Raw genomic sequence first — 23636 nt, 5'->3', positions numbered from 1 at the left:
CATGTTGGCCGCAAGCAAACCGCAGTTACGCCTGAAAATATCGCCACAGTTTCTGGAATTATTCAGCGAAATCCAATGTCATCCGTCCGTAGAATTGCATCTGAGACTGATTTGAAGCGTTCCAGCACGCAGAAAATACTGAGAAAGAGCCTACACATGTTTCCATTCAAAATTCAAACCCACCAGGCGATACCCGTACGAGCTGTGCAACAAAGGGTTGCCTTTGCTAATCAGATGCTCACAATGATTGATAGTGAAGGATTTGATGTTGGCTGCATCTGATTTACAGATGAAGCACACTTCCACCTGAATGGATACGTGAATAAGCAGAACTGGCGATTTTGGGGTTCCGAAAAGCCATATTGGTGTGAAGCGAAACCCCTGTATTCTCCTAAAGTTACTGTGTGGGCTGCAGTATGCAGCAGAGGCATTATTGGCACTTTTTTCATTCGAGAAACAGTCACTGGTGCACGTTACATTGCAATTTTGGAACAATTTGTCGCCACACAGCAAGCGTTAGAGGATCGACCAGGTACTGAATGGTTTATGCAAGATTGAGCCCGACCACATCGGACCGAACAAGTGTTTCGCTTTCTTGAGGAATACTTCGGGAATCTAGTCATTGCTTTGGAATTTCCCAAATTTACTGGTGCAGGCGTGCATTGGCCTCCATATTCAACGGATCTGACTCCCTGTGACTTCTTTTGTGGGGCATAGTGAAAGACATGGTCTACCCGAAGCATCATCCCGCCACGCTGGACGAGCTTGAATCGGCGATCTCTGTGGCATGTGAATCCATTTCGGTTGAGACACTACGAAATGTGATGGCGAATTTATTCTTCGTTTGCACCATCTCTGTAGTGCCAATGGTGAACATTTTGAAAACGTTGTGATGTGGTTGTTTGCAAAGATTGTTTTCATGCGATTACTTCACTTATGTATGCTGATGTGAGGTGTACAGCATACAGCGCCATCTGTTAGCAGCTTTTGTAACTATTATTTCAAACTGCTGTATAAACTTCTTACAGCTTTCACAATAAACATACCGTTTACTGCATTCCTCTATCGATCTTTGTTTTCGAGACATTTAATTTTGAAATCAGGGAGCCCTTTTCTGGACACCCTGTACTTGCAGTGGATCCTGATGCAGTTTGTAATTCCTGTGTGATGGTCTGGATAGATGTCTGCCTGTTACACATTATGATCCTCTTCAACTGTCGGCGGTCCCTGTCAGTCAACAGACGAGGTCGCCCTGTACGCTTTTGCGCTGTACGTGTCCCTTCACGTTTCCACTTAACTAACGCATAGAAAATAGTGGACCTAGGGATGTTTAGAAGTGTGTAAATCTCGCGTACAGACGTATGACACAAGTGAGACCTAATCACCTGCCCACGTTCGAAGTCCGTGTGATCCGCGAAGCGCCCCCTTCTGCTCTCTCACGATGTCTAATGAGTACTGGCGTCGCTGATATGGAGTACCTGGCAGTATGTGGCAGCACTATGCACCTAATATAAAAAACATATGTTCTTGGGGTGTCTGGATACTTTTGATCACATAATGTAGTTCCAGCCTCGTACTACTGGAGAAGTCTGGTATTTTGTCGAATGATGGCGCTAGATCTAGATGGCGCTTGCATCGTCGATGGTCTTAACGGTGACAGTTCCGATATAACGAGACGGATGACAACTCTATCTGCAAGCCACCGTACGGTGGCAGAGGGTTACTTGCATCATTACTAGTCGTTTCCCTTCCCGTTCCATTTGCAGATAGATATGTTTCCACGTTGTAGTATTTTAATAAACTGTCTTTTGAGGATCAAGCAAAAGAGAATAAATTTTCGCATACTTGTGTCTTCTTTTTCAGAGTGAGGGCGAAATAACTCTAACCAGTTATTAAAAGTTCCATTGTCAATTTCTGTATGTAACATTTCCTTGAGCAGATTTTCATGTGTATATTTCTCTCTCATTTTCATTCATTTCCCGCGCCACTATCCTGTTTCCTCCTCCTTCTTCTTCTTCTTTAAACACAATGCCAAAGTCAATGCTAGAAATGTTTTATTTGAATTTGTGGCCATTCCCACAATTCTCAAGACACAGCATGCACAAACAGCATCTGCTTCGTTTGACAAACTTTATGGTACGGTATGTGTACAGGCTTGTTTGACAAATTTATGGCTGGATAAGAGCGAATTTGACAAACAAGTGTAATCGTTTACGAGGGCCTTAAGGTGTACATCCACAGAACGCAGCATTTCCAGATTGAGTTTTCCAAATTCCCCCATAGTAGATAAGAAAAATCCCCAGTATACCATTTCGGCAGCTTATCCTCAAGTATCTTAAATCTACCTGTTCCTTTAAACTATTATTGTTATCAGTGTTGCCAGCTTAAAGAGGTGGAATTTTGTGTTTAGGGCCTTAAATCTTCGTACGTGTCAAAAAGTTGTAGTTCAGAAACAAAAATTATTCATTTGTAATGAAAAACAAGTGCCTGGCCAGAAAAATACGGCCGTATTATATTCGAGTGATGGATACCATCCGGCCGCGGTGGCCGAGCGGTTCTAGGCGCTACAGTCTGGAACCGCGCGACCGCTACGGTCGCAGGCTCGAATCCTGCCTCGGACACGGATGTGTGTGATGTCCTTAGGTTAGTTAGGTTTAAGTACTTCTAAGTTCTAGGGGAGTGATGACCTCAGAAGTTAAGTCCCATAGTGCTCAGAGCCATTTGAACTTTTTTGATGGATACCATCTCGTATTGGGATTGCGGTTCCTGTGTGGTCTTATTTGCCGATAGTCCACAAAATTTCGGGCGTGCACCCGCATAAATTCGACTTCTTCTTCTAATATTTCGGCTGAATACCGTCGAGCCATCTATCTTCAGAGTGGAAGTGCTACGTCATCGGTAGGACGCAAGACGCTGTCTTTTTGCGTAAACAAATGGCTGGCGACTGCTGCTTATTGGGTCCGCGGACTGCCTTCCGCATCTACCCCGGCAGGGAGCTGTACCAGTCGTCGTCGTAGACACTCTGTCCGTCATAAAACTACGAGAGCTTTTAAGCCACACAAATTGATAAAGGACGCCCTGTGAGATTGTAAATCTACTTTAACAGTTCTCCACCTTTATCCATTTTGCAGTGCATGTTACCGGCGGATCGGTCGCCAGTTACTGTATACGTGTTACCAAATTCAGGAAGGGCCTGTTTAATGTGCGTCAGATCAAGTTCAAACGGTAGCAGATGAACTTTTACTGTTCTGAGACCTAACCCAGCACAATTAGTGGTAACACTACACCTCGCCTGTTCTTGTTTTGTACTCAGCATCCCCGTTAGTCACGTACGTAACCCTTTGGTAAATTTCCTCGTTCCTCAATTTCACCGTGTACACGTTACTCAGGAAGTCGTATGCCATTCCAAAATTATTTTCTTCCGTTATTTTATAAGTTCCGGTGAACCAGTCGTGAGATTCGTAAATTTTTGGACGCTCAGTACCAAAACTGAAACCTAACTTCAACGCATACCTCCGCACTTGAGATTCCATTTCAAATTAGACAGTAAGTATCAAAACACGAACACAAATAAACGCCAGTGAGCGGCAGTGCGGGAGCACTGGACACACAAAACCGACAGCTACGGCGGCGAGGCCGCGACTGGTCTTCCTTTCAACCATTCACGGGACTAGTCTCGTTTTCTTTTTCTTCTGTATACACAATGCTGAAGTCAAAGCAGGAAAAGCCTTATCTCCATTGGTAGCATTCCCAATTAAGTGCCGCCGTTGTGGCCGAGCGGTTCTAGGCGCATCAGTCCGGAACCGCGTTGCTGCTACGGTCGCAGGTTCGAATCCTGCCGCGGGCATGGATGTGTGTGATGTCCTTAGGTTAGTTAGGTTTAAGTAGTTCTAAGTCTAGGGGACTGATGACGTCAGATGTTAAGTCCCATAGTGCTCAGAGCCATTTGAACGATTTGAACCATCCCAATTAAGTGTGTAAATACTTCACAACACTAACTGCGTCTTTTTCAGAAGTTTAATTGATAAAATTGTTGGCACATTTTCATTTTTGAGTAATCTTTGAGAACATATCTCGTGGAGCGCAGTGGTCTGGCAAGAAGCACTTTAAGAATGGGCGCAAACAGTCTCGACGACGAAAACATCTATTTTGATGGTAACCGGTTTCAATCAATTTTTGGCCGTCCTCATATGGTAGGCACTGGCAGTGGATGGAGCTACAACACCCGCTACAATCTGCCACCACCTACCATCATGGTGTGATGGTCTGAGGATGGTCAAAAACTGACCGAAACTGCTTACCTTCAAATCGTTTGCGGTCGAGACTGTGTCCATTTTTAATGTATGGGTTCGTTTGACAAACCCGTGAATAGGAAAGAGCAAATCTTACAAACAAGTTTGATCATGTATGGATCCTTCAAACGTTCAAACAATTTGTCAAACATTTCGTGTTTGCCAAATCATTTGAGTGTGAGCTGCTTTGTTTGGCGTGTTTATGAAACGTACAGTGTGACTGAAGTTTTTGAGAGAAACTTTGATTGAACGCCTATGTGAAAAACAAGTTTGACTGTGTGCACTTGTGTTTTTCAAAAAAAGGGTCAGTTGCTTGCCCGACTTTGAAACTGAGAGACCGTGCGAATACTGTTGTTGTTGTTGTTGTTGTTTATCTCTTGTATCATCGGTTTCCACATTTGTGTTTATTGAAATGGTTCAAATGGCTCTGAGCACTATGGGACTTAACTTCTGAGGTCATCAGTCCCCTAGAACTTAGAACTACTTAAACCTAACTACCCTAAGGATATCACACACATCCATGCCCGAGGCAGGATTCGAACCTACGACCGTAGCGGTCGCCCGATTCCAGACTGTAACGCCTAGAACCGCTCGGCCACCACGGCCGGCCTGTGTATATTGAAATCAAAGGATTACAGCGACGGAAACAAAGATCACAGTCCGTTACCGAAATGGTAGAAGTCTTGCATCTTTCCCATCCAAACATTACACAGCGAGCCGTACAGAAAAAAAATCAATAGTCTTTGCGCGGCCGGAGTGCAACCACAGACATATAGTACAACTAACCAATATAGTCTTTTAATACCTCATGCTTTGCTTCACATGTTTGCTTAATAATGTTCTCCGTTGCTAGATATCCCAAAGTTAAAGGGCCTGCAAAAATATAGTATTTATTGACAATTCTAGTTTGTCAAACCTTCCCAATATATTGAAGCAACCGCACGCTATCAGTAACATTGACAAAAATTGTCAGTTGACAATGAGATATTACAATGGTTAGGTGGGGAACACACAAAAGAAGCTTGTGCTGCAGTTATATTAGTTATAGCTTTGAGGCAACAGAAAACAACGAAAAATACGAAATGAGTCTGAGAATACCTGAAAAAAAGAACCGACTGCTCACATGTTAATTTAATGACTGAAGTCAGAACCATGGACACGAAAGATTTCATAAATTCTTTACCGATGAGCCCTGCATCGGACGTCAAGTTATTAGCGTTGATACAAAATAGAATAGAGAAGCAAATTACTTTAGAGAAGCAATCACAGTCGACAAGAGATTAGGAGTAACTTAGAGATTTCTGATAACAGGCAGGTCATTCTAGTGCACGAAGTTTAGTTCTGTAATATCGGCTAGCACAGTTCGTAAAATTCTGTGGAAACCTGTGAAGCAATTATATCTGCCTGGCAAGAACCTGTTCAGGTAATTAACGTAAAAGTTTTTTTTACGCTTTGTTATAATTTGGTGAAATTTACGAGTATTTAGCAGATCTCTTACTAGCCATTGCAGATGTATAACGTATTTTTCGAACTGGAAGCGTTTTTTCCGAAGTGCCATGTAATACTCCAATCTATACTATATTTTCAAATTAATGAAATAAGCAATGTCGTAGGGAATCCTTCGTTAACCATCATAAAGCAGTATACACAATGATTATCCTTGCACAGGCTTATTAAAATATTTGTAGATTAAAAGACTGCTTCGGCCGTATATTGAAAAATAAACAGTGGACACTAACGCCATGTTGCTGGTTCCTGAATCCCTATCAACATCTGAATGGAGAATATTATCAACCCATCAATACTTGACCTCACACGTTCAGTATGTATTGATAATACTGAGAATGTGAGGCCCATCAGTACTGCTCTTCAGTACTTCTAGTATTGAAAATACGTCAATAGGCGCCCTGAGGCGGTCAATATATTGATAGTTTCACAATATTATTGAACGTGCGAGGGCCGATTTATCGATAATCGCTGAGGAACAGGGATACATTGTCAAGTAACTGTGTCTTCTTTTCAACGTGAGTGCGAAATAATATTAACAGGTTACTATAAGTCTGACTCTGGACTCAGAGAAATTTGACATAATCGTCAGGTTCTGAGTGTAATTTTTTCTTGGACAAATTTGCATGGGTATAATAATCTCTCAGTTTCAACAGTTCCACAAATCAGTGTCTTGTTTACTCTTTCTTTTTTTTATATATATAAACAGTGCAAAAGCCAAAGCAAGATATGCTTTGCTGCATTGGTAGTCATTCGCACTTGTGTCAAAATACTTCGTGCCATGATATGCACAGCGTGACAGCTGCTTCAGAAATGATGTTAAATTTGACAATCTTAATTGATACATCTGCCTGGTTGTTTGACAAACATTTAAAATGCAAAGAACAAATATGACAAACAAATTGGATTTCTACAGAGCCGTTTAGAACTGCTGTCTGCTGTCTACTTCCGCATGCCGATAACGTGTCTGATCTGGTGATTCTCCTAGTTGCACTTTATATGAGAGTGTTGATACCCTTGTTGATAATAATCTGGCTGATCGGCTCCCCAGATACACTGAAACGCCAAGGAAACTGGTATAGGCATGCGTATTCAAATACAGAGATGTGTAAACGGGCAGAATACGACGCTGCGGTCGGCAACGCCTCGTTGCTACAATGGCAGATTATCAATTTGAACACGGTGTTATAGTCGGCGCACGAGCGATAGGACACAGTATCTTCGAGGTAGCGATGAAGTGGGCATCTTCCCGTACGACCATTTCACGAGAGTACCGTGAATATCAGGAATACGGGAAAACATCAAATCTTCGACATCGCTGCGGCAGGAAAAAAGTCCTGCAAAAGTCAGACCAGCGACGACTGAATAAGAATCGGCGACACAAAGCTTTACGCCTAGCCTGGGCCCGTCAGCACCGACATTGCACTGTTGATGACTGGGTACATGTTGCCTGGTTGCACGAGTCTCGTTTCAAATTGTATCGAGCCGATGGCTGTGCATGGCTGTGGAGACAACCTCATGAATCCATGAACCCTGCATGTCAGCAGGGGACTGTTCAAGCTGGTGGAAACTCTGTAATGGTGTGGGGCGTGTGCAGTTGAAGTGATGTGGAACCCCTGACAAGTGACATTCACGTAAGCATCCTGTCTGAACACCTGCATCCATTCCTGCCCATTTTGCATTCCGACGGACTTGGGCAGTTCCAGCAGGACAGTGCGACACGCCACACGGCCAGAATAGCTACAGAGTGGCTCCAGGAACAATCTTCTGAGTTTAAACACTTCCGCTGTCCACCAAACTTCCCAGCAATGAGCATTATTGAGCATATCTGGGATGCCTTACAACGTACTATTGAGAAGAGATCTCCACCCCCCCCCCCCCCCTTGTACTCTTACGGATTTATGGACAGCCTTGTAGGGTTCATGGTGTCAATTGCCTCCAGTACTACTTCAGACATTAGTTGAGTCCATGCCAGGTCGTGTTGCGGCACTTCTGCGCATTCGCGGGGGCACTGCACGATAGTAGGCAAGTGCACCAGTTTCTTTGGCTCTTCAATGTGTGAAGTGGTTGGCTTTGGATGGTAGTATTCGTTCATGGTTTCAGTCAACACTGGCTAGAAGCTAACAGGTGTGTGTCTGCTGCATTACTATTTTCTGTTTCTCTCTGTTTTGTACGAGTCCTTTCCTTGTGGTAAATGTTTGTAATAATTGTAGTTAGGATCCTTATTAAATGATTTCAATTTCAATTATTAAAAACATTCTTCTGCTGTAGCGAAAGCATGAAGCACAAGTTAAGTTGGTTGCACAGCTGGAGGCAGCATGGGACTCCTCCCTCATCCAATGGATTTCAGCTTTACTTCAACAAAAGTTCATTATTGTATAAAAATGATCTCACAAACCTTGCTCTCCAAATCTCCAGTATTGTAAACCTCTGGAGCACAAATGGGGGGAACGTTGGTGTTTAAATAGCAGTGGGATAATAACTCTTGAGTCTGTTAATATCAACTTAACTTTTATGTCATATTACATAGTAGTTTCTTCTTCAAGTAGGCTCGATGGCCTAAGAGATATAATGCCTTATGGTTCGTTGTAGTAGGATAATGAGGGTTTACCTCCTGTGCTGAATATTAATATTTGGATTAAAAGTCCCACCTGTATATTTCCAAGCGTAATTCACAAGTAAAACAAGAATGTGATACTTCTTACTAGAGACTAGAACAGAGTTCAGACTTCTGATCGAGAGAAATGTGCGTGAAAACTAACTCGGATACAATGTGACTAGTGATGTTGATGTTGCATCGCAGTTCGAAGGTGCTACAAGTACATATTGATTGATTACATTGACAAATAAAATTTATAGGTCAGTAATATTTTATGGCATTTACATTGCAGAAGCTATTCAAATTGAAGTTAATATTTATTTAAATAGTAATAATGACAGATTTGAATCAATTCAAATCTTTCTCTCATAGTTGAAGAGAACAGAACTTTTCACATTTTTATGTATTTTGTTATTATGTGTTGTAGTAGGTTTGTACCTCAGTGAAATAATTTTCAGTAATATATTTAATCATACCAAAGAAAACAAAAATTTATACAATTTCTGAGGTACTTTTGTGTACCTGGTGGTTTGGTCATCTACATGTATCAGGTACTCTGAGTATTTGTGTGTAGCAGGAACTCTGATTATTTGTGTGTATTGTGTATTCCAGTTGTGGTGAAAATAGGGTCATTTACAAGTTCCATTACACTCTGTACTCTATGTGGAGACTGGCCTTGCTTGTTTTGCTCCCTGTTACCCCCTCTGGCAGTCACCCAATTACAGTTAACTTTTTGTAACAATACCTATTACAGTAGACTGTGAATCTCATGTTGTGCTGTTGAGCTTGATTGCACAAAATGTTTGATCAAGTGATAGCTATACTTCCTGGGAGAAACTGTGTTAGAACACTGAGTGAACTGTGGAAAGCAATTAACAACATCATTGAAGCTGCTCCTGATAAATAATTTGTAACATCTAATGACATTATTGAATGTGAAAATGTCAAGTTTCATTACTTCATACGAGTACTGCATGCACTGCTGATAGGGCAGCTGCATCAACACCACTGTATCCCCTCCTCCTGGAAAGAAACTTCACAAACCAAACTTGCATCCTGCACCACCACATGGTCAGACTTATCAATTTAGAATCAATCTGAAGAAAGATGGCACATGTAATGAAGACTGATTACAAGCAATTGCATCCGAAACTTTTTGCCATGAAATCTCCAAGCTATTAAATCACAAAACCCAATTATGAATTGCCACTCCTCTGGCTCAGATTTGGAGTCACTCCTGAGGTAAAGATGTTTCTCCCACTCTGATCCTCTCCCTGCGCACTTACTGGGCATTGTTTGCTTCCTCACTCATGCATCTTCTTACATTTTTGATAAATAAGCCTGCTTTGAAATGAAACAAACAGATTGCTGTGGTGCAGTGGCTGCTGGCAATTTTGCACCTTTCATGAGCATTTGTCACACTCCTCCTGTTATTTATCCACAAACTAAATATGTAGGACCTACTTGGATCTGTTCCATATGGAGGTGCATCACAAGCTGGTTTATAAATAAATAAATATGGAAGTGAAGTACAAGATTGGCAGAACTATATTTAGTGACAGTCATTGTTTGGGTATATACGTGTTAGGCTTCATGTCTCCATTGTGGTCTTAAGTATATGTCAATTTGGCAAGAAGCCTTTGGGACATTCACAATGTCCTGTGTTTCTGAATTATAACCACAAATTTTATCTTCAGTTGCCATTAGCTGAACTCGTGCATCTACTTCATCTGTCTCACATAAGTGTAACATTGATTTATTTTGCTTTTCCTTGGATATTCTTCTGGAAAAATTGAGCATTTATTGACATTTACTAAGAATGTAACTCGATGCCAACAACATTGTAGTTCAATATGTAATTAAAAGTGAATACTCACACGTAACTTTAATCCTTGTTTTGCAATGTCTTCTTCATTTTATCCAGTAGGGCACAATTTTCCCCAAGGGGATATCTTCCTGACTTAAAAATAAGCAAATACATAATACTTATGAAAATACTGTACCTCTAGAAATAAAAAACATCTTAGCAGTGGAAATCTTGATGATGCTGGTTTACTGGAATGCCTTAAAATTATAGTTACATTTTCAATACAGAAAGGGAGACAGAGACACACACCTACTAGATAATTACAAGTCTACATTAAATGTGCCAATCATGGCAAAAATAATAGAGCATTGTGTAGGTAAGAAATTTGCATGCTTTTTGAAAATAATAAGTTGCTTAATGAAAGCCAGTTTTGATTTAGAATAAATTCTCAAACTTGAATGCAGTTAACTGCGATCCATAATGTATAAAACAAAGGAAAGGTAACCACACACCTGTAGCTGACTGAAGGAGATGAAGTACCCAGCTACATTTATAGACTTCAGTGAAGCGTTAGACACTGATATTTAAAAAAAAAAAAAAAAAAAAAAAAAAAGCCTAGCATATTATGGTACTGTAGGTAAGCCACTACATTTAATTATTTCCTTTAGAAGCAACAATTAGTGTGTGTTAATGAGGAGGTGTCAAAATTCATGTAAGTAAGGATTCCCACAGGGCTCTCTTCTTTCGGCACTTCGTCTTTATCATGTATGTCAACTATTAGAACTAAGTGAATGTCCTGCATGCTAATTATGTGACATTAATCACATCTGGAGAGAACTGTCAAGTAGTTTTAGATGAAAATAAAGAGAGAGTTGAGAACAGTTGCCATTAGGTTAGTCTTAACTTATGTGTAAACAAGCCAGAAATGGAGAGAATTTATCTTAATCATAGCACTAATGTATATTACTTCCTCCAGAAAAATTCAGAATTAATGTAATCAGTAGCATGATTTTCAATTATTACTTTTCTTGTTATTGAGAGGAGAGATATTGTTATGGTTGGTGTCTGGCAAAGAATCATGCACGGGTCAATGCATGTACCAGTGCTTGGTTCATGGTTAGCAGGAACATTTCAGTTCAGATAGTAGCAGGTATGAAATGAAATAACTCTGAAGATGCAGGCTCTGACATGTTTTTCCAAGAGCCAGTAATTACAGCCATACAATACAAGACCAATCACATAAACTATGAAACACTGTTCGCAATGATTTGCTGTGTCTATCTTATGATGCCTTGTTTCATCTGTAGTTATAGTATTGTGTTCTGTTATTACGAAATTTATCAGGATCAAATGGTGTATTCAGAAGGCAAAAGAAAAGCAGTTAGATGTAGGCCTGTCATAGGACTAAGCCCTAAAGAATCCTTTAAAAATCATTTAAGAGAAGTTAGTGTAATGATACCCCAGGCTTCTATTTATATAGCCGTATAATATAAGTCAAATAAAACATATAAAAATAAACCTTGACATCAAATGTGCCTTTGTACAGTACAAGGAACTACTGCAAACTTGACATACTGTTTTCAAGGCTTTCAGTAATAAATAAAAGCAATAAACACCAAAACTTGTATCTACATAGTACACTGCCACAAACAGTAAAAAACCCAGGATTAAAAGTAAAGCATACTCTTTGATTGAAGAATTACTTCACAGTAATGTGAATGACTTAACAGTTAGTAAAAGGCCCTAGTCACTAGCAGAAACTGTATTATGTACTGATTACTTATTCATATAATATGTGCATGTATAATTTACTAATTAAAGTAATATGTAAATTTGTTATGTGAAACTGCAAAAGGAGTATGGCATACTTTTTCATGTACATAAGTTTATATGTAATGATAAGTACTTGTAAAAGTATGTATTTTTGTGTAAACGTATTTATACAAATCTAAAACTTTCACTGACAAACTCAACAGCATAGAAAGCATACTGAAAGGATAATGAAGGATGTGACCTATCCTAGACATGCAAAGTGACCATGTACCAATAGACCATTTCACGTGTCAACATTGCATTGTACTCTTTGTTCATAAAATTGTGCTGGGAGTGTGCAGATTTGGCAGTAATCTGTTCTCATTTCTTTTCAGCTGCAACGCCTTTCATAAATTATGTGTCAAAAAGTAATGTAAAAAGGAATTAAGTGAATATTAATAACTTCATTTCCACATGGAAAACATGTTTTTTCTACAACTTCTGTTCAGTTCACATTTGATGATCAATGAGAGAAATATAGAATGTGGGTTTTTGGGTGTACTTACACATGGGGATTCATAACTTTTGAAACATATTTTTATAGTGAGCCCAGTTAACACACTATATTTGGTCAGGTATTCCATTTCCTTTTTCTTACAATGAAAATTGTATTAATTTTCTGTAGTATTGATCCTATAAAAGGATCTGGCTATAAGAATAGTGCACCTATATGTTTATTCACTGCACTAGCTGCTACACTCTGATGAGAAGGGTGTGTGGGCTGATGAAATTGTTTTAACATTTATTTCGATGTGTATTTTCTATTAAATATGTTTGGATAGTTAATAGCAGGATAGAAGAAAATTGGATCAAACAAAAGCAAATTGATGTCAAAGAATGTGCACAGTATTCACTAATAATTAACTTGGTATCAGAGTAAACAACAGAGTTAAAAAGTTGATGGAAATAGAAAAATTAGAATTCGTAAGGCAGGTAGTATAATTTTTGGTGCAGTATGTTTCTAGATGTGAAATTATTAATCCAAGGTAGAAGAACATGGAGGACAACATTAAATTAGTCAAATCAATTAACGACTTTATAAAAAGAACTTAAATTTTAAAGGCAAACGAATTTATTTTACCCAGGCAAATCATCTGGTCCCTTTTTTCCCATTGTAGATAATTGTTGGGTGCCTCACAATAGATCAGATTTCACAAAGTCTCCACCAATCAATAAATAAACAAGTTATTTTTGGTATGATGTAAGTATGATTCGCCTATTTTATGACATTCTAAAATACGGTATTGTTGTGAACAGTCACGAGCTGCAGACATGTGACTGGCCACGCAATGTCGGCTGTGGTGCTGGAGAGGGTGCTACTGTCAGTACCGTACGAGTGACAGACCCACGGACGCGACAGACCACTCCATCTGCACTGCCGCCCTCCAGGTATACCTTCTGTTAGCATCTTTCGCTGTCAGCTGCTGTGCATTACTGCTTGATACTGTAGCAATAAGTTTTTTATTTCTTTTTTTAATTACTTTAATTTTAAAAATGATGAGCATTCAGAAATGATTTACGGTAGCAGTTTTTGGAACCTTGTTTATCAATGAAAATGAGTCAGTATACATGGGACCTCTCAGTCTACTACCCACTGTCATCAGTGCACTGCTGTCACCTTCTTGGCAACTTCATTACTGCATCACCATTATTTGTGGGTACTATGCACCTACTTCTGGACATTTGTCTGGAGGTCTTCATTGTTGCCAAACCTCTTAGCTCACAGCCCATCTGTCATATTATCAAATAAAGTATAATCAAGTGATGCAAGACCCAGTAAAGTTGCTGGTTTGGTACAACAGTGAACCCTAGTGATGTCAACTTTCCAGTTATGGCATTGTTGGTGTGGGGCTGTGCATTGTTGCCGTGGAGGAGCACTTCATTCAACTACTTTCCTGCCTTCTTTGCTGAATTTTGCGTTTAATTCATATAGGGGTATCATAGTACAGCCCACTGTTGACACAAACTCAACGTTTCACGGATACAGTGATGGTGACAGATGATGAGTGCTCACGTACTTGCATGCAGATTCCCTTCAGCTAGTGAACCAGTTTTAAATAGTCTTTTATGTAGGAGCTTCTTGATCATACATCACAGTTAAACATTTATGAATTTCACGAAATCCTTGCAGACAATTTTTATCCTTGATAGTCACCTTCCATCTTGACCCTAGCTTTCCCTGTTTAACAACAAATAAGTGCTGTCCTGTCACTATACACGGTGTTCACAGCTGTCATCTAGCATCTGCCTGGTGTACTATACTCATAATTAGTACATCGTAAATAGTTCTAATGATATTTGTTGAACTATGAAGTTGTAAATCATATCCAAATGCCCCTAGTAGAGTCTGTACATAAGTGCAATGTGTTTTATGAATCACACAAAGTGTAGTCACATTCCCATTATACTGGATGCTATAAGTATATAGAGCTGAATAGATTGGCAGTCAGTCCGCATCCTTGAAGCTACTCTACTGAACACAATGAATGAATAAATGCATTGATTGGAAAGATGTAAGATAGCTTCATGTAAGAAAATCTGTTGCTTCCACTATTATTCTGTCTGGAGAAGTACGTAAAAGCTATGAAAGTAAAAATTATGAGTCTGATGTGTTGCTTTTGTATTTGTACCATTTTTGTCCCAGTTGTTATATCTTCAATATGCAGCTTCTTGATTTGATGTCGGGTTGTAACAGAGACTTATGACAGGATGTGAATCTCACGCACGCGCGCGCGCGCGTGTGTGTGTGTGTGTGTGTGTGTGTGTGTGTGTGTGTGTGTGTGTGTGTGTGTGTGTGTGTGTGTGTGTGTGTGTGTGTGTGTGTGTGTGTGTGTGTGTGTGTGTGTGTGTGTGCGTGCGTGCGTGTGTGCGTGCGCACGCGTGTGCATGCTTGCGTTTGTGTGTGTGTTCAAATCTGGAATTTCCACTGTTGCAGCATTACTCTAAAATGTCTACTTGTAATGCATATGATGTGTATTGAATAATTGGTGGGAAACGTAATTCTGTGCTACAGCTGGATCTTCAAATGTGATATGTTTTTTTGCACATTCATTATCCCACTTAATACCTCTTTTCTCCTTCTTGTTTGATGATCTGTGTTAGTGGAGATAAATTTTAAATGTTATATTAACTGACTACATTGTTGGTGCTAGGCAGAACGTGGCAATAAAAACAGGAAAGGAAACACAGTCTTGTTGAAAAATAGCAAGATAGTGGTTTTTTAATTTTATTTTAAATATTGTTGATTTGAGAACTCAGTATATCTCTATTGTTTTCTGGTTGCTGTTGGTATTCAGATTCTTTGTAAACTTTTATAAAAAAAAAGCTACACAAATATCATCTTCCCTAGCACTATCAAATATATTCCAAAATTAGATAAGACAAATTATCTTGAAGCTGCAAAGCAGATATAACAAGCCCAGAAGTGAAGAATGAAGAAAATGAAACTTCCAAGCCACATAATATATGAAAATGAAATTACTCCACACATTATTTAAAAATGTTGCACTTCCTGGCAGATTAAAACTGCGTACCGGACCGAGACTCAAACTCTGGACCTTTGCCTTTTGCGGGCAAGTGCTCTACCATCTAAGCTACCCAAGCATGACTCACACCCCATCTTCACAGCTTTACTTCTGCCAGTACCTCGTCTCCTACTTTCCAAACTTTACAGAAGCTGTCCTGCGAACCTTGCAGATCTAGCACTCCTGAAAGAAAGGATATTGTGGAGACATGGCTTAGCCACAGCCTGGGGGATGTTTACAGACTGAGATTTTCACTCTGCAGCGGAGTGTGCGCTGATATGAAATTTCCTGGCAGATTAAAACTGTGTGCCGGACCAAGACTTGAACTCAGGACCTTTGCCTTTTGCGGGCAAGTGCTCTACCATCTGAGTTACCCAAGCGCCACTCACGCCCTGTCCTCACAGCTTAACTTCTGCCAGTGCCTCGTCTCCTACTTTACAAACTTTACAGAAGCTCTCCTGTGCATTTTATGCACACAATTTTTCTATTTCATTTGTGAATCTCAGAAGAAGCACTCCTTGAAATACAATGCAGACTCAAACAATTATTATGATACTGAAGGATAAGGATATACACAATAGATGTCAATTTGGATAGTAAATAATTAGAATATTGGAACAGAAAAGATATTGAACTACACATCAGAAATTGAATGTAATCTGAGAAATCACTGTTGCATCATTCCTCTAGATCATTCGTCTAATTTTTGCAACTCAAAATTTCACAATACTTCTCTTGCTGTTGTTGTATATGCCAGTTTTCACTACAGGGGAGAATGAGCTTTATGGATATGCTTCAGAGAGTTATGGTAGTTGTTCCTCAGTTATTAAACATATTTTTGCAGTAATAAAATTTTCAAAATCTTGTTATAAGTACATTTGTATTTTGATGCAGGGCTCCAGTTGCCATCTCTAGAGGACAACAGGAGCAACAACGCCAACAACAAGAAGAAATTGTTAAGGTATTAAAAGAATCTTAAATTTGATCATAGGATTAAATATGTTTTTCTTTTTAAAAATTCTCTATTTGTTTTATTTAATGTCAATGTTATGTAGTGTAGAACAGTGTCATAAAATCATTATATGTTCAGATAACTTATTGTCTTGGTTTTCCTGTTTTAAATGAAATTTAATCTCACTACTCATGCTTCCATATCCACTCCTTTAACATATCTATGATAGTCTTTTCAAATTGTCAAGAACTTGAATCTATGAAAATATTTTTCCTGCTTTGATGGATATTTATTTCTTTCATCTTTTTTCCTCACGTGGGCAGAGAAAGGAGGATACATTATTACATATTATGTATTGAACCACATGCACCATCATGGGTGTATCACAGAGCAACAGGAACATACTTGTCTCCTCCAGTCCAGCCAGTCTGTTTTGCCAAATGCTATACTTCTGCCAGTGTACATTTGAACATATAGTAAGATCTTGAGCTGAAATATGGTGACAGAAAGTTGCTGACATCTAAGCGGGCATGGAATACTCTATATGCTGGGAAAGTTTTAAATGTCATTTCTTTAGCATTGTTAGTGGTTCATTGTTGACACAGTGATGTGTATTAGCTTCACCTTATTACACATGTAATTACACACAAGACTCTATTCAACACATGGTATCATAATGAAGTATGGATTAGAAAAGCCTTGTTTATACCAGGTGCAAAACATGAAGTGTGGTTTACATTTCTGCATATACATCAGGCATAAGGTGGAATTTTGTTTATTACAGTGGCTCTTTGGGTCTTCTGCCACTACATGGTAAACAACTTCAGTTTTTTTCACAGCTGCAAATGCACATTGATGATAATGAATTTCCATGTCACAGATATTATATTGTTAATATTTGTGTAACACATGCTCATTTTGTATTTACCACTTAGGAATGGTCTCAGGCTGAAACTAGTTATGGGAAATAATAAATTGTCACACCATATAACAAAGTGTCGCTATGGGGGGAGAATGTATTCATCATTTTCCACTAATACATTAACTGACAAACATATCATAGACAAATGCCTTTGAAATTACCAGTCTTGACCAGTTTATCAGTGAATTTTATAGCAATAATTTGAGAAAGATGTTTAAATGTTTTTAGTGACTAGTAACATTTGTACATGCTTTTGATTGCCATCTGCTAGACTAATCAGAAATGGGGGAAAAAGATAAGTTTTTTGGATTATTCATATCGAGAACAGTTATATTTTTACTTCTGAAAAGAAGCTTTGTTTATTGGTTTGTCGTGTGTCATTTCCTACAATAAAAATTTCAATGTGTATAACTTGTGCTTCTGATAACAGGAAAGTAAACTTGAGTAAGCCAACTCAGTTATAAAAAAAATATTATCATTTTTGTACTTGTTTTTAAAGTCTTATAAATAGAGCATTTGCAATGTACTTGCACATATTTTTCACAGCACCAGCTATATGCAGAAGATGTAGGCCCAGCCGAAGAAGTTGAGATTGATCGACAGCAGAGAGTGTACAGGGGTCAGCCATCTACCTTAGGACAAGTGCAAAGGGACAGGGATGGATTACGTCACCAACCAGTCAACAATGTCATACCAGTAAGTCATGGTGTAAAGCCAACTATTTATCTTGCTATTGCCCTCTGTGAACTTGAAGCATGGGTAGCAAAGGATGTGATTGTAGAATGAAATAATAACTATGCAACATAAACATTACCATAAGAAATTACTCAGCCAACAAGGCCTTTGTCAAAAACAAACACACACACACACACACACACAGAGAGAGAGAGAGAGAGAGAGAGAGAGAGAGAGAGAACGGACTCTCTCTCTCTCTCTCTCTCTCTCTCTCTCTCTCTCTGTGTGTGTGTGTGTGTGTGTGTGTGTGTGTGTGTGTGTGTGTGTGTGTGTGTGTGAAGCTCACTTCCCAACTGTATTTTTGCTGTGGCTATCTGCAACTCAGCATCTCCACTGTATGGTGAATAGTAACTAGCCTTTTCATAATAATTGTCACATAATAATTGTTTCATAATAATTGCTACATTCCATCCTGGATTTTCTATTGTTTGATCATTATCTTAACTTTGAAATAATAGTAGAGTTACCTTTTTGAATATATTCATCAGTTATGTTCAGGGTTTTCTTAGTGGGCACTTTCCCTATGGGTAACGGCATAAGAAAACGTGCAGAATCAACGACTGATGCATGGAGCTAAAGACTGAAATTCATGAAGAGGTCTTGAGGATACCTTCACACAGCAATGGGTATCAAACTGCTGATAATGACGGTGATGGTCATTATGGTGATTGGTGGTGACTTTCTATGCTTCATTTGTAATTTCACTAATTTTCTTTTGTGCTATATGTCATGGTCACTGCCAAACAATGCTGTGCTTCCGAAGAAATCATTGAAAAATAATGTTGAGAAAAATTTACTCTCAATTTTAGGCCAGTTTTTGTATACCATTAGTTTCCATTTCATGGGAAAAGCATATTTCTCCTTATCAATCCTGTTTCCTTTTTTCCTCTTGTTTTTTGCTTCTTTAGTAGAATAATTATGATTCTAGACATAGGCGTATGTTCAGAACAGTTTTGGTGTTCAGCAAATAGACTGTCAGAAAAAATCACAACACCAAAAAATAAATAATGTAGAGTTATGAAATTTCAGGAATACATTTGTCTGGGTAACATATTTAAGTGATTAACAGTGCAAGATCACAAGTTAATGTGGGTGCAACATAAGCCATTGCAGATGTGAGATGCTGGTACATTAAAAACTAGTGTTACTGCCAGAATGTTAAATGCAAGCATGCAAATGTGCATGCGTTGTGTTATACAGGTGTTGGATGTCAGTTTGTTTGATGGAGTTCCAAGTCAGTTGCATTTGGTCGATCAATACTGGGATGTTTAATGCTATTTGTAGATGATGCTTGAGTTGTCATCCTATGATGTCCTGTATGTACCTGAATGGGGACAAACCTGGCAATCAAGCAGGCCAAGGGAACATGTTGACACTCTGTAGAGCATGTTGGGTTCCAACAGTGGTATGTGGGCAAGTGTTATTCTGTTGGAAGCCCCTCCTCCCCCCTCCCTTGGAATACTGTTCATGAATGACAGCACAGCAGGTAGAATCACCAGATTGACATACAGATTTGTAGTCAGGATGCATGAAATAACTATGAGAGGGCTTCTGCTGTTATACAAAATCACACCCCAGACCATATCTCTGGCTGGACGTCCAGTGTGTCTAGCACACTGACAGGATCTTTACAGGCTCTCAGGTGGCCTCCTCCTAAATGACATATGGCCATCACTGCCACCAAGACAGAACCAACCTTCATCAGAAAACAAAACAGAGCTCCACCCTGCCTTTCAATGATCCCTCGCTTGACATCACTGAAGTTGCAAATGTCGGTCGTTTAGGACTAGTGGAATGCACAGTTCAGGGCATCTGGCTCAGAGCTGTCCTCGAAGTAACCAATTTGTAACAATTTATTGTGTCACCACGGTGATAACTGCTGCTCATATTGCTGCTGCACCAGAGCTATATGCCGAGCACACTGGTCTTCCCTTTCAGTAATGCCACGTGGCAGTTTGGAGCTCTGTCTTCGTGTTACCATACATTCTCATGACCACCACTTCCAGCAATCATGTACAGTGGCTGCATACTGCAAAGTCTTTCTGCAGTATCGCAAGAGGAACATCTAGCTTCTTGTAGCCCTATTACACATCCTCATTCAAACTCATTGAGGTGTTGATAATGGGATCTTTGTCTTCTTAAAGGCATTCTTGACTAACATGAGCTCGTCACGTTCCTCAGAGTTAACTGATGCTTATGACCATTACAGCATTTCTTTAAAGCAAACATGATTTACATGCTCATTGTGGTGCAGAATTTGAATAGATATCATCTTTCAGTAGTTGAAACACACCCACCGACTTCTGTTTATGTCACACAACTCCTTCTTGGTGTTGCCATTTCATCTTTTTCCATCAGTGTATATTATCTCTTTTCTACTACTTTCCTTAATTATTATAGGCCTATTTGCATTTTTTTCATACAACATTTCCTGAAAGTCTTTTATTCTTTAAGCAGGAGTAATCCATTTAATAGTGGCAACCATTAGAACTACATCTATCCAATGTTCAGAACTATTATTTCATTCCTTTCAGTGTATCTGCAACATACAAGCGATTCAGCAGTAACAGATATATTAACATGCAGACTTAACTCTAACACATTCTAACATGAGCTTGTCTTACATTATTCACAAATTCACCTATTGTAAGAATTAGAGGAACAAAAAACTACTATCTTGGCATTAAGTACAAAAAGCAAAATGTATCTGAAGTTTTTCATCAAAACGTAAAAATTCTGTTACATAAGAAAGATGAGATTCTCATACCACTACAGACAATTAATAAATCCAAGGCTATTCCTACAAAATGTGTTAGACATAACATAAGATAACATCATTTGATATCACAGAAATTGAACAGATATACATAGAAAGATATATGCTAGTCTGTTTTTAAATGCTTATAACACTTGTGTGTGTGCGTCAGACCTAAATAATTGCCCCTAAACCTTACTGCAACATATGGAGCATTTCTGCAGTGGATTTGGCAAGTTTAAAACAAAACTGTACACAGACCTGCTGCTTTTTCAGGTCAACCATCACAAAACTGCAAACTAATGAAAACGTAACAATGGAAATATGCTCACTAACAACTAATTTCAGTGTAGTAGTAATTATTTGGACCAAAAATTCAAAAGCTGTTAACTTTTGGATACCATCTAATAACATCAGCTATGGAAATGAAAATGTTATTGCATTAAAAATATTCACTTTACATGCATCGAGATATATCTTAACAACCTAAAATAGAGAAACACATTAGTAAATGCTACTACATTAATAAAAGAAATTTTAATTCCAGGGAAATATTAAATATGGAATCTCACAAGGTTTAGTGGTTTGACCACCACTGTTCTTGAGCTGCTTAAATGATTTACCGGTACCTAAGATATTGGAAGATTCTGCGTATGACACAAGTGTGACAGTCAGGTGAAGAGTGAGAAAAGCATACAACTGGTCCGCAGATAACAGCTTACCTTTTAAATTTTAAACTGATGTTACATGTTTTCAAAAAAGTAAACATATCTCACACATACCAGAAAAAGGGGACAACAGGTACACAGTGAACAAAAAAATCTGTGAAATTTCTAAGCATCCCAATGGTAAAAAATTGTGGTGCCACCAAAATGTGGAAAAATTAAAGCATAATCTCAGTTTTGCATGCTTTGCACATTTAAGTCTCTCTCATAGTGTTGTCTTGCAGATGGGATTATTGGCATACATTGATACTTTCTCTCTGTTCTGCTCTATGAACAATCTTCTGGAGCAGTGAAGCCAAAGTAAAAAAGTATTTGTTACACAGAAGTGTACAGTGAGAATATAATGTGCAGTTGACAACAGAATATCGTATGTATCTCTCCACAGAATTCTTACAGTAATGTACCAATACGTTTATTCCCCAATATTTTTTATGGCTAAAGATAAGAGTGTGAAATTCAAAACAGCTTGGAAGTACATATAATTTCCATAAAGACTGTTCAACCCTGTCTAAGATTCAGGAAAGGACTACATATTCTAGTGCAAGACACTTAAATAACTTACCACAATACATGAGGCAGAAAACAGGAAATTCCCAACTACTCAAAACTAAAGTAAAAGAGTAATTTATTAAACATTGGAAAATCTAGAGTAGAATAATGAAAGTACAGTATTATGAAAAGGATAAATTGCTGCTCATTGTGTAGGGGAGAAGTTTAGTCACAGACAGGCGTAACAAAAAGGCTAGTCATGCCTTCTGTAATTTATCAGATTTTTGGGATTTGAGAGATGTAAATTCCATACAACATTAATGTTCACATTAAACAGCCTTTAACTTTACCATTATGTAGACAGCTCATATTTATGTGTATAATTAGATATATATTTAGTTTAATATATTTGATAAATAGAGGAGCTGAGTATTGGAAAAGGAACAGCAGTTTAGTTTTTTTTCTTTCTATCCCACAAAGTAGCATCTTTTTTAGCAATAAAGTAAACTGGAAGTAAATTCCATAATTTTTACTGTAAGAAGATTATCATTAGTTGTCATGGGCTGTTCCTACATTTTGCAAAAGTAACCTGTTACAGCAGTTTTGCCAGTTAATATGTAACTAGACGTGTTCCATGTCCCTGAAGACTCTCCTTTGCAATGATGTGTGAATGAATGGACAAATTAATTTCTGATCCCCCTTTGATTTCTGTCAATTTTAGGCTCTGCAGCTGCCATTGTACTGAATCCCAGCTATTTTTATTATTTTAATATTTTATTCTGTCTTATATCATCAAAGATTTTCTTGGCATTCTCAAATTCCTAACATTCTGGTTACTTAACACCTGGTTGGAATTGCCTTTTTGGCATCAGCACTGCACTTTCTTTATCTCTCATTGGAAGCAGTAACTACAAAAGTATCTCTTCAACTTCTACTAACTTACCTGAAAGCATCCCATTCAGAGCTCTGCAGGAGTTGGCTTTCATATTGACTCACTCCCTTCTTCCATATCAAATTCTCTGTTTCCTTCTATGACATTGCTGGTCACTTCTTCCTTGTTACACAAACTTTTTGTATACTTTTCACATCTATTTACTCTAATCTCTGCATTTGACCCGAAATTCCTATTAGTTCTTCTTAGATTCACACTTTTACATATTAATTCCAAAAATGTAATTAAATTTTATTGCATGCAGCATCATTTTCTTCCATATAAGCATTCTTCTTCAATTTCTAGACATCTCAATCATCCAGACTGATTTTTCTTTTTTATACTTCTTTTATTATTTTATTTCTGTTCTCTTGTACTACTGGCTATCTAAGTAACCATTTGCACTCATGTTTTACATCTTTGATGAAAAGTTGACATCTGCATCTACATTTACATCTGTACTCTGCAAACCACTCTGAAGTGCATGGGAATGGGTGTGTCCCATTGTACAAGTCATTAGATCTTCCCCATTCTATTTACATATGGAGCACAGGAAGAATGATTATTTAGATGCCTCTGTGTCCACT

The 23636-nt window shown here is 38.4% G+C and overlaps 1 protein-coding gene across 14 annotated transcripts in view; it reads left to right on the top strand.

Annotated features, from left to right (window-relative positions):
* LOC126274364 (uncharacterized) overlaps positions 1 to 23636 on the top strand; it is a 317226-nt gene that overhangs the window by 190915 nt on the left and 102675 nt on the right. For all 14 annotated transcript variants that reach the window (XM_049977120.1, XM_049977119.1, XM_049977107.1 and 11 more), the window contains exons 3-5: positions 13274 to 13405; positions 16435 to 16501; positions 17961 to 18110. In XM_049977120.1, the coding sequence (XP_049833077.1) occupies positions 13274 to 13405; positions 16435 to 16501; positions 17961 to 18110 (349 nt within the window). The remainder of the gene's footprint in view (positions 1 to 13273; positions 13406 to 16434; positions 16502 to 17960; positions 18111 to 23636) is intronic.

This window comes from Schistocerca gregaria, chromosome 1 (genome assembly GCF_023897955.1).
Source record: "Schistocerca gregaria isolate iqSchGreg1 chromosome 1, iqSchGreg1.2, whole genome shotgun sequence".
In the NCBI taxonomy this organism is placed as follows: Eukaryota; Metazoa; Arthropoda; class Insecta; order Orthoptera; family Acrididae; genus Schistocerca; species Schistocerca gregaria.
Note: the sequence above shows the minus strand (reverse complement) of the source record. Positions and strands in the feature narration are given on the sequence as shown.